At 35.5% G+C, this 12,650-nt stretch overlaps 1 protein-coding gene across 8 annotated transcripts in view; it reads left to right on the forward strand.

The window, feature by feature from the left end:
• The window catches only part of STAM (signal transducing adaptor molecule), a 79,336-nt gene that overhangs the window by 44,706 nt on the left and 21,980 nt on the right, over positions 1–12,650 (forward strand). For 6 of the 8 annotated variants that reach the window (XM_036459369.2, XM_036459344.2, XM_036459364.2 and 3 more), the window contains 3 exons: positions 4,250–4,399; positions 10,059–10,149; positions 11,881–12,073. In XM_036459369.2, coding sequence (XP_036315262.1) covers positions 4,250–4,399; positions 10,059–10,149; positions 11,881–12,073 — 434 coding nt within the window. The remainder of the gene's footprint in view (positions 1–4,249; positions 4,400–10,058; positions 10,150–11,880; positions 12,074–12,650) is intronic. The other 2 variants (XM_036459354.2, XM_036459333.2) reach the window with 1 other exon arrangement.

The following is a 12,650-nucleotide window of genomic DNA, read 5'->3' on the forward strand; positions in this document are numbered from 1 at the left end:
TCGTTATCATTCCTTTCATCTGATAAGTAAATATGTGTATTTCTCTGATTAAATACCAGTCAATTTTTGGCACAGTTTTTATTTATTTATTTATTTGTTTGTTTGTTTGTTTGTTTATTTAAATATATTTTATTGATTTTGTACAGAGAAGAAGGGAGAGAGATACAGAGTTAGAAACATCGATTAGAGAGAGTCATCGATCAGCTGCCTCTTGCACACCTCCTACTGGGGATATGACCGCAACCAAGGTACATGCCCTTGACTGGAATCGAACCCGGGACCCTTCAGTCCCCAGGCTGACGCTCTATCCATTGAGCCAAACCGGTTTCAGCGGCACAGTTGTTTTAAACCACAGAATAATTTTGTAGCCACAGAATTATTTCCTCAATGTAGAATTGTTCAGAAGTATTTCCAAAATATAGCACTGTTGAGTTTCATCTTTATATAAAAAGGGCCACTACTTGACTATCATAGGATTTTAATACTATATATTAATGAGTATAGAATAAAGAATTCAAATTCTGAAATTTAAGGACTTTAAAAAATATAAGTTACTAAGTAATATGTGAGTTTTCCCAGTAAAAATTTGTGTATTCTGAAGGTAATTATTTCTGGCTTATTGGGGGGAGTAGGGTTAGGTGCGGGATGCATTATACATCAAGAAATAATTTTTTTAAGTATTAAAAGGGAAAATGCCTTTTAAAAATATATTTTTATATTGGTTTTACAGAGAGGAAGGGAGAAGGATAGAAACATCGATGAGAGAGAAATATTAATTGTCTGCTTACTGCATGCCCCCCAACTGGGGATCACACCCACAACCTGGGCATGTGCCTTGACCATGTATCCTGACTGGAAGCTAACCATGCATGACCTCTTGGTTCATGGGCTCATGCTCAACCACTGAGACATGCTAGCCAGGCAAAAATACCTTTTTTTTTAAAAAATTTATTTTTATTTTTATTTTTTTGTAGATAACAGTACAGAAATGAGATAAAAAATGTAAAATTCTGAACTTTTCACACATGATTACATAAAAATATTTCACCTGTTCTGTGTTAGTAAGTTGTATTTAGATATTTTCTACTAATTAATAAACATTCTTTTTTTTTTCTTTTTTAAATCAATAAACTGAGGATATGTTTATTGATTTTTAGAGAGGAGTGGGGGTGGGGAGAGAAAGGGAAAGAAACTTCAATGTGAGAGAAAAACATAAAAAAGTTGTATGGTGCATTTGAGCCTGACTGGGGATCAAACCAGCAACCTAGGTATGTGTCCTGACCAAGAATCAAACCCACAAACTTTTGATGTATGGGACCATACTCTGACTGAACCTTCGGGCCAGGGCAGGAACCATTCTTATAATGTCCTGAATATCCATCAAAATGTATCACTGTTTATAAAGAGACTATAATGTTTTCTTTAATTCAATTGAAGATGTATTCAAACTTGTACTTAGTAGAATGAACAAATATTTTGAAAAACAAACAGCAACATATAAGAGAAAGGACTTCTCTTTATTTTTCAAGTGTTTTATTTATTTTTAAATAAGATAACATTTACTTGAAAATCACAGAGATAGAAAAAGTAATTTGTAGAAGAAATGGGCTTAAGAAACACACTGAACTTCCATGCAAAATAGAGAGACTCAAGAGGGAGAGCAAGCAGACAGCTTCAGTGGGGTGAGGTTTAAAGGGGGGGGGGGGGGGGTTGGTGCAGGATGGAGGGATTGAGCAAAAAAGAGAGGGAAGTCATGGGCGTGGACAGCACTGTGGTGATGGGTGCAGGGTGGAAGTGGAAGAGGGCATAGGGCACAGGGGATAAATGGGGATAGAAAAAATAAAATCCTATACAATAAAGACGTAATATGCAAATGGTCATTACGCTGTGAAGCATAACAACTGACCATCTAAGGACTGAATCATGGATCAGCAGGGGGGGTGGGGCAGCGAGCTACAAGTGGGCAGAGGAGAGCTACAGGAAGAAGCAGGGCAGCAAGCTATGAGGGAGGTGGGAGCTACAAGAGGGTGGTGCCATGGGCAGAGAGCTACTGGAAGGCGGTAGTGAGCTACTTACTGGTGCACGTATTTGTACACAGAAGTACTAATAAATAAATAACAAATAAGTTATAGAGACAAAGAAAGTGCCCTTGGAGCTTAGAAGTGAGGAAGGTAAAGGTAAGGCACCAGAAGAGAAAGGAGAAAGCGCAGGTTTGCTCCTGGGAGAGCCCCAAATGTTTTTGAATGAATGTATTCATTTTATACTTTAGGTCAGTGGTTCTCAATCTTCCTAATGCCGCTGCTCTTTAATATAGTTCCTCATGTTGTGGTGACCCCCATACATAAAATTATTTTTGTTGCTACGTCATAACTAATTTTGCTACTGTTATGAATCATAATGTAAATATCTGATATGCAGGATGTCTTAGTCGATACCTGTGAAAGGGTCATTTGACCCCCAAAGAGGTCACGACCACAGGTTGAGAAATGCTGCTTTAGGTGAAGTATTATTTTGAAGAAATAAAGTTTCAAGGAATAATGACATGCAGTAGACCTCAAATCAGACCTTAATTATTTAAGCAGCTTGGAAAAAAACATATAAAATGCACATTAAAAGTCAGAAATTAGGAATAAAGGAAGTGTACCATTTAATTGTTCCTAAATTATTTTTATATTGATCTACAAAAAACAAAACAAATTATTTTCCTGCTGTACAAAGTTTTATTAGTTGTAAAATGAGTATTATTGTATTTAGTCTATTTGAATTTGATATGAGATATTTATGAAGGTATCTTGTTTTTTCATAGTGTGAAAATACAATGAGTTTATCTTTTTAACCTATTTTTATTGATTTCAGAGAGGAAGTGAGAGGTAGAGAGATATAGAAAGATCAATGATGAAAGGGAATCTTTGATCGACTGCTTCCTGCATGCCCCACACTGGGGATGGAGCTCCCAACCCAGGCATGTGCCCTGACTGGGAATTGAACCAGGACCTCCTGGTTCATAGTCAATGTTCAACCATTGTCAGCTGGGCAAAATTAGTGTATCTGTAATAATAAAAGGGTAATATGCAAATCTACCAAACAGCCGAACAGCAGAACAACCATCCGTATGACCACACTGTGACACCCACTGATGCCAGGCCAGCCGAGGCGGGTGCAATGCTGTTGGTCGGGGGCCCGGCCATCACCCCAGGATCCTCCCACAGAAGGAGACCCAGACTACCTGTAGGCGGGGTGGTCAATCGGAGGGCTCTGCAATTGCCTCAAAGAGGGAGGCCCAGGCCACCCACTGGTAGGCTGTGGCAGGTGGGCGTGGCCTCCCTGTGGGGGGGAGATTAATCACCCCAAAGAGGGAGGCCTAGGAGATTAATCACCGGCTGGCAGGGCTATCAATCAGGGGGCTCCGCAGTTGCCCCCAAGAGGGAGGCCCAGGGGTTGTGTGGTGGCGGATGTGGGCAGCACCAGGCCAAGCAGGTGTGGGTAGGGGGCGGGGCCACAAGCAGCCAGGGCCTCCAGGCAGCTGTGGCTGCAAAGGCCTACCCTTGCACGAATTTCATGCATTGGGCCTCTAGTTTTTTTTATTTTTATTTTATTGATTTTTTTTATTTTTATTTTTATTTTTTTACAGAGAGGAAGAGAGAGAGATAGTTAGAAACATTGATGAGAGAGAATCATCAATCAGCTGCCTCTTGCACATCTCCTACTGAGGATGTGCCCGCAACCAAGGTACATGCCCTTGACCGGAATCAAACCTGGGACCCTTCAGTCCGCAGGCTGACGCTCTATCCACTGAGCCAAACTGGTTTCGGCAGACCTCTAGTTTTAATAACCAACTATAGTTTCTTATGTATTGTCTGTAGCTAGGGTTAATTTGTTCTCTCTCTCTCTCTCTCTCTCTCTTGGTTTCTTTTTGCTAGGGGTAATTTATGATTTAAAAAGAGAATTACAACACTTTAGAATTTTTATATTTAAGATATTTATATTAAATAATTGCCCAAAAATTAGTGTACTTTTTAGTAATTTTTTTATTTGAAAAACTTTAATGAAAACACTAACCATACAAAAATTAAATAGCAAAACCATTCAAAATGACTTATAATTCAAACAGATTTGGCTTACTGATAAATCTCTATCAACTGATTATTTCCAGATACATTTCTCTATCAACTGACTATTTCCAGATACATTTCTCTATCAACTGACTATTTCCAGGTAAAATCTTATTAATTATTTTCTTTATTTTTAGGGTCATCCAAAAGTGTGTGAAAAATTAAAGGCCCTTATGGTTGAATGGACAGATGAATTTAAGAATGATCCACAACTCAGCCTAATATCAGCAATGATTAAGAACCTCAAAGAACAAGGAGTTACATTCCCAGCTATTGGCTCTCAGGTATTTTGTCAAGTTGTGTGTGTGCTACAGTGTTTTTTAAAGTAGCCATATTTATTTGAACTTTTCACTCCACTAAACCCATGTAGCTTTTATTACTTAGAAGGATTTTTTGTTAATAATAATCTTGCATTTTGAGATGCCATAAGAAATAGTGTGGAATGTTAATGTGTTCCAACTTCTACTTTCCCACTGTTTCATATATATATATATATATATATATATATATATATATATATATATAAATTATTGATTTTTTACAGAGAAGAAAGGAGAGGGTTAGAAAGAAACATCGATGAGGAGTCATCGATTAGCTGCCTCTTGCACACCTCCTACTGGGGATATACCCCGCAACCAAGGTACATGCCCTTGACCGGAATTGAACCTGGGACCTCTCAGTCCGCATGCTGACGCTCGATCCACTGAGCCAAACCGGTTTTGGCTGTTTCTCCTATTTTATAAATGAATTTGCTGTAACATTTGCAAGTAAAATTTTTAAAAATTTAGTTCTAATATAGACAAAATTACTTTATTACATCAAGTAAGTCTTGTTAGATGCTCTTAATGCTATCATCAAAAATAGGGATATCCTTAAAATTAAAAATGATTTTAGAGGTTCTTTTGATTATGAAATTCATGAATACCTCTATAAGAAGTGGGAAGGAGATTCAAAGGGGTCAATGGGAAGAGAAGCATATGAAGCATTTTCCCCTTAATAAAACCTGACAGTGGCTTCATCTTTTTCCTTTCTCCTAATAAATATGACTGACTGAAAGGCTTAACTTTCCTTTTCAAAAAATTATGTTATGAGACAGATGTCTAATTAATGTCATGTAAAAATGAGCACAGCTGGGTGGCTCAGTTGGTTGGAGTGTTGTCTGGTACACCAAAAAGGTTGTGGGCTTGATTCCCAGTCAGGGCACATACCTAGGTTGTGGGTGCAGTCCCCACAGGAGGCAACCAATATCTGTCTGTCTGTCTGTCTCTCTCTCTGCCTCAAATCAATAAACTTATTCTCAAGTGAAGATTAAGAAAGAAAGAGTCTCTCTTTTATTCTTTTTCTATTCTGGATAACCATCTGTTAGCATGCCAAAGTAATCAAAAGGGTTTAAAATGTATGGGTTGGTAAAATGAAATTAGTGGTACAAAAGCATGAGCAGAAAATTTCAGCTGTCAAGGATTCAAGTTTGGGGTTTTGAATGATTCAGGGAATCATGAACTGATTCATCCACTTATCTAGACTTTCTCCAAGGCACTTCTAGTTTTATCTGTGTACTCTTGAGCTATAAAAAAAGCCTCACAGAAATATAATTAGGAGAGTAAGGAAGGGAGGATATTTTACTTCAAAAAATTTGCCTTTTGAATAGTTTTATAATGATAAATTATATCTTTTAGAATTATTCATTACTGATAGCTGGTTTTTACTACTTTCAGAATAATTTCTAAAATAATTACAGAATAATTTTTATGCAGAATAATCCAAGAGTCTTATACATTTCTTGACAATAGAAGCAATGTTTAATTATCAAAGTAGATTCACTACAGAGAACCAAAGTCTATCGATAGATGCTTAATGGAATTCCAATTTCTATGCATCAAGAACCTATTCTAGAGCTTGTTACTCAAAATTTGGTTCATTGACCACCACCATCATCATCAGGTTGTTAGAAATGCAGTATGTATGGATTCATTATCTTCATTTTATCGGGGTCCTGGATGATTCTGTATACACATTGAAGTTTGCGAAGCACTGCTCTCAAATACAGCTTTCAGTGCAAGTGAAAATTGCATATCTGTCTACAAAGGGACTTGTTTCTATAAGACAGTGGTTCTCAACCTTTCTAATGCTGTGACCCTTTAATACAGTTCCTCATGTTTGATGACCCCCAACCTACTTCATGACTGTAATTTTGCTACTATTAATGAACCGTAATGTAAATATCTGTGTTTTCCCATGGTCCAGACTCTACAGCAGTGGCTCTCAAGCTGCTAGCAGGGTCGCCTAAGACCATTGGAAAAACAGATATTTACATTACGATTCATAACAATAGCAAAATTAGTTATGAAGTAGGTACGAAAATAATTTTATAGTTGGGGGTCACCACAACATGAACTGTATTAAAGGGTCGCGGCATTAGAAAGGTTGAGAACCACTGGTATAAGAGAAAGAAGAATTAATGATCTGCATGATATACAGCATTTTTTGGTTAACCTAGATATTGTGGGAATATTTTTAGGGATTCTCTGATCCCCTCATTTTACAAATGAGGAAATTGAGACCCAGAATGGTTAAGTGACTTGCCCAGGGCCACTTGGACAAGAGGAGTTGACGGAGCTGGAAGTAGAACACAGGCTTCCTGACTTTCAGTCCAGTGTTCTCTCTACTACACCAGTGGTTGGCAAACTCATTAGTCAACAGAGTCAAATATCAACAGTACAACGATTGAAATTTCTTTCGAGAGCCAAATTTTTAAAACTAAAACTTCTTCTAATGCCACTTCTTCAAAATAGACTCGTCCTGGCCATGGTATTTTGTGGAAGAGCCATACTCAAGGGGCCAAAGAGCTGCATGTGGCTCTCGAGCTGCGGTTTGCCGACCACTGTACTACACCATTCTGCCTTCCGTTTTACAGAAGTTAGTGTCCCAGACTAGGCTTCAAAGGACAAGAAGTGGAGTGAACAGAGCAGGAGGATTGATTAATTGACATAGAAGTTAGGTTACTCTCCTGCTCAAAAGATTCAGGGCATAGAACGGCAACATTAAAGTTAAGAGTTACTTTTCTTCTTTTCATCTAGATGTTACACAATACATGAAACCTAATTTTATTATAGTTGCTATCATTTAGCCGCAAGAAATATATAAAATGCATATCAAGTACGATAAGATGAAATACAGTGGTGATTTTTTATAGTATTTTCTGAAAAGGGTATTGAAAACTCTGTTTGTAAAGAACTTTATGTTTAATGAAAAAAATTTTAAAGGGAACATCTATTAAAAAATAGACATATTAAAGGGAAGATCTATAATACTTGCAACAATAAAGATAAATTTTTAAAAAAGTGTCATCTAGGATCAACTGTAGAAGTACATCTAGATTTTGAAATCACTTAGTTGTATGTCTTAACAAAAGCCTATGAAAATATAAGGATTTTAAAGTTTATTTTTTACCCAAGTTCAGAAGAAAATAATAAAAATGATAAGAAAAGTTAGACTTTAGTCACCTAACTTATTTTTATGCTGTTGTAATTTTTTTTTTAAGTACAAAAAGCCTATGAAAATATAAGGATTTTAAAGTTTATTTTTTACCCAAGTTCAGAAGAAAATAATAAAAATGATAAGAAAAGTTAGACTTTAGTCACCTAACTTATTTTTATGCTGTTGTAATTTTTTTTTTAAGTACAAAAAGCCTATGAAAATATAAGGATTTTAAAGTTTATTTTTTACCCAAGTTCAGAAGAAAATAATAAAAATGATAAGAAAAGTTAGACTTTAGTCACCTAACTTATTTTTATGCTGTTGTAATTTTTTTTTAAGTACTAACTTTTGATGTAGAGATGAAAGTAATGGTAAACTGCTACTGCATTTGGTTAGTTAATAAAGACAAGTGTCATTGCTACACTGAGAACCTGATGATAGGAACTTTGAAAAGTATACAGTTCAGGAGTACAGGCTTATTGCAGCTTGTTCTGCACTTTCTAATGGACCAAGAGATTTCTTCATAGACCACAAAAAATCAACATATTTGTTTTGTGAAATTGACCAGATTATGAAAATTTTTTATATATTATGAAAAAGATTGCCTCTGACTTTAAATTTTCAGTTGTATAATGATTAAAACACTGCAACAAGAGATGGATCAGAATTGAAAGTACTTAAAGTTCTATGCAGTGAACTATAAAAAGATTTTTTGTAATCAGCTTTTCTAAAAATAAATGCCTTGTGTATTTGTTTGACATTATAAAATATACTAAGTAAAGAATATATAACTGTGTTACTATAATATTTTGCCTTTCACCTGCTAAACAATCATTTAAAAATTAGAATTCCATTTTTTATTGATTTATCTGGGAATTACAGTAATCATTTGTAAATTTTAAAAATCTGCTTTGAGTTATTACTGTATTTCATGTAAAATGTAGAAACCTTGCAACAGTATAGGGTTCATCTAATCCACACTTCAGCATCCTTTATGCTGAAGTCATCTTACATATGACATATATTCTCTTACATACATTATAAATTCCAGGAGGCAATGTTATATTATACTTTTTGTTTAAACTTTGAGGGCCCCCATTTTATCTGATTTTAGAAGCTACATGTGCTAATTTAATCCTCTTAATATCCTGTAGTGTATAGGTGATATTATTATTCTCATTTTGTAGATAAGGGACTGGAAACACAAAGAGCATGGATTTAGCATTTGATCCTGTGTTTGCCTGACTACCTATTCTTAACTACCCATGTCATAGCACCTTGTTTGAAAGTGTTATCAGAGGAACATGGTGGAGGGAGTGCTTTTTTAAGAGGCTTAGGGATGTTTCACTGAGAAAGTGATATTTTTGCTCTTTACCCACTGATGAGTTGAACTCAATGGAAAAATGTGGATGAAGTAAACAGAGCCAGAAGGGAGAACATAAGTAAAGCAAATGTGTGTCATAGATGTAGAAATACCAGTATGTGTATCTATTATAATAAAAGGGTAATATGCTAATTAGACCGGACATCCTTCTGGACGGAGCGGGGTTAGAGGGAAGCCAGCCCGGTCCTGGGTGCCTGCGGGAAGCTGGTTCTGGCAGGGGGGGTGGAGGGGGAGAGGAAGGCCATTCTTGCACAAATTTTGTGCATCAGGCCTCTAGTATAAGTATACATATACATATGCGTGTACATATTATCTATACTAATAGTCTAGGGCCGTCATAACATAAACGACCAGATGGACAACAGGTCACCAGGAAGTGCATGGAGCCATGGCCCACAGGCTCCTATCCCTGGGTCGTTCTAGAGGCCTAATGACCTCACCACTGCCGCTGCAGCTGTGAATCAGGCTCAGAGGCCTGGAGAGAGAGGCAGGGCCTGATCAGCAGCTGCCATGGAGGCAATGGATCAGGCCCAGAATAGGCCTGGAGAGAGAGAAGCAGGGCCTGATCAGCAGTTGCTACAGCTGCTGGCAAGGCCTGGAACCAAATCGAGATGAACTTCAAGGAGCTAATGGCTGCCTAGGAGGTGGAGCTTTTGACACTGACTGGCATAGAAACCGACAATCAGAACCAAATCGGGGTGAACTGCGAAGGCAGAACCTAAGGTGGGGGCTGAGGAGGGGTTTTAAGGGCAACAACTGTTTGGTGTAAAGCAGTGGTTGGCAAACCATAGCTGGAGAGCCACATGCGGCTCTTTAGCCCCTTGAGTGTGGTTCTTCCACAAAATACCATGGCCTGGGTGAGTCTGTTTTGAAGAAGTGGCGTTAAAAGAAGTTTTAGTTTAAAAAATTTGGCTCTCAAAAGAAATTTCAATTGTTGTACTGTTAATATTTGGCTCTCTTGACGAATGAGTTTGCCGACCACTGTTTTAGACTGACAAGAAGGATCTTGTACATTTGTGGATTAGGTGGGGTAGGAGTATTTGAGATCAGTCCTCAAATATTGTGTTCCTTTTTGTGTGTGTTAGGCTGCAGAACAAGCAAAAGCAAGCCCAGCTCTGGTAGCTAAGGATCCTGGTACTGCAACTAATAAAAAAGAAGAAGAAGATTTAGCCAAAGGTATGTTTTTAAGTCCCAGTTGGCAAAAATATGGGTTGCTTACTTAATATAATTTTCCTGAAATATTTTAAAATAAAAGAAATAGAACTTTACAGCTAAAGCTGAAATCTACTTTGTTTCCCTCAATATCACTTCTTCCTCTTCTCTCCCAAGGCGACTCTCATGTATGTCTTATTGATCAGTATTTTTACTACACAGTTTACTCATAAATATCCATAAACAGTACCAAATACTTTTTGTGTCCAATAAAGTTTTTTCATAAATATTGTAGGTATCATCTATCTACAACTGTATTTTTTATGCAACATTTGAAATCTATTCATGATTAGACATATGAATCAAATTTACTTTTTTTAACTGCTGTATAATATTCAAGTGTACTAATAAATACATACTATAATATATCCTCCTACTGATGAACATTTGGGTTTTCTGGTTTTTATTTTTACTGTAATAAATATGCTTTATTGAATATACCTGTATGTGTTCTCTATGTGTGTGTGTGTGTGTGTGTGTGTGTGTGTTTTATTTTGTGTGACTAAAAGTGAAGTATTGTTGGCTCCTGGGGCAGGCATTTCTTTAATTTTGCTAAATAGTTTTATTTTCTCTTTCATCGTCAGTGTATGAAAGCTATTATTATTTCTAACTTCCTGGCAGCATTTGGTATTGTCAGTGCTTAAGTTTCATAAATCTGATAGATTCCAAATGATGTCCCATTATTTCAAATTTCTTTTACTACTAGTGAGGTTGAGTCCTTTTTTACATGCTTATTTGCATTCTGTCTCTCTTTTTTTTGTTTGTTTTTTTTATTGTGTCTCTTTTTAAAAAATATGATATGTAGAAAGTCTTTATTTTGCATGCTAATCTTTTGCCTATTTTACCTGTAGTAGATATCTATTCTTGATTTTTGGCTTATACTTTAACTTTGATAATAGTGTGTCTTATTACACAAATTTTAGTCAAAATTTTTGCTTTTCTATTATTTTTGTTTTTTTATGTCTCTAATTCTTTTCCTACTCTTAACATCCTAAAAGACATATTTCTATATTTTCTTATGATAGTTTTAAAGTTTTATTTTCTCATTAGGTCTTTCATTGATCTAGAACAGAAGTGGAAAGGAATAGGGGTTTGGGTTGATTTGAAAGCAAGGTAATCACTCCAAAAGTGATGGCCTATATGGGGAGAGGAAGAAGGAGATAGAGGAGACACAGCTGAAATCTATTTTGAGGAATTTGTTAGGTGAGACTTTATTGTAGTTATTTCTAAATTCCAATTCTTAGACTGATTATAAAAGAATTATTTTTGGGGCAATAAAATTCAGGTTCTCAGCAATTAGTAAGTCCTCAAGGGGTTTGAGACTATTCCCCAAGTGATTTTATCCTTTCGGGAACTTAGGCTGTAGGAATACATGGAAAAGCAAAAGAAAATATATCTGCAACTAAAATTTTAAGCAGATCTAAGTTTATATCTTTTTTTAATTGCCCATAATTATTTTAATTGTATTGTTCAGTAAAAAATAGTCATCATGCTGTTCAATTTTTTTGTTTATGTTTTTTTTGAACTTTCAGTTGTGAATGAATGAATAAAACTGATGAAATGATTTTTATTGTCCTAATTTCCAGCTACCCTACTGAGAGAAGAATACTTTTTACCTTCAGATATATTTTTGTAATTCTTTGAATTATTGGACATGTTAACATTTTGGGTCTTTTTAAACCCATTATTTTCTAGCCATTGAGCTGTCCCTGAAGGAACAAAAGCAGCAGTCCACCACCCTTTCCACTTTGTATCCAAGTACATCCAACCTCTTAGCTAACCACCAACACGAAGGCAGAAAAGTTCGTGCTATATATGACTTTGAAGCTGCAGAAGATAATGAACTTACTTTTAAAGCTGGAGAAATTATTACTGTTCTTGATGACAGGTGATGGAACTTTCATGTGGAAATACATAAATAACATTACTTCCGTGTTTCATATTACTGCTATTGGATATTATCAACAAATGCAATTAAAAAAATACTGATCCAGCTATTTCTTTGTCTGATGGTTGCTTTGCTTATGTTATACTGGCTGGATTCTTATTTTGTAGTTTAATTTTTTTCTTGTCTATTTACTTTTAACTTCTTTTTAATCTTTTCATTTTTGGATCCATCTAATAATATAGATTGTTAAATTAGTAAAAAAGTTAAAATTTTAGAAAATATACCAAATATGTGTGTATATATGTACTTGTGAAATTTGTAAGAAATATAGAATATAGTGAGTTTATTATTTAGTGTATTTGTTTGGAACAAATTAATTTAACATGGAATTATATGCATTTATATTATCATAGGAGAGGTGATTCAGTGCATTTTTCTCTTACTACAGCTTTATATTTATGTTTATGAAAATTGTTACTGATAATGAAGTACTAAACTTGGCAAATAAGTGGTTTTAAAAATAAATTTGAATAGGTTTAAGGTTCTTTCTATAATCTTTATATATAAAAGCATAATA

Source organism: Pipistrellus kuhlii, unplaced genomic scaffold, assembly GCF_014108245.1.
Source record: "Pipistrellus kuhlii isolate mPipKuh1 unplaced genomic scaffold, mPipKuh1.p scaffold_m20_p_1, whole genome shotgun sequence".
NCBI classification, from domain to species: Eukaryota; Metazoa; Chordata; class Mammalia; order Chiroptera; family Vespertilionidae; genus Pipistrellus; species Pipistrellus kuhlii.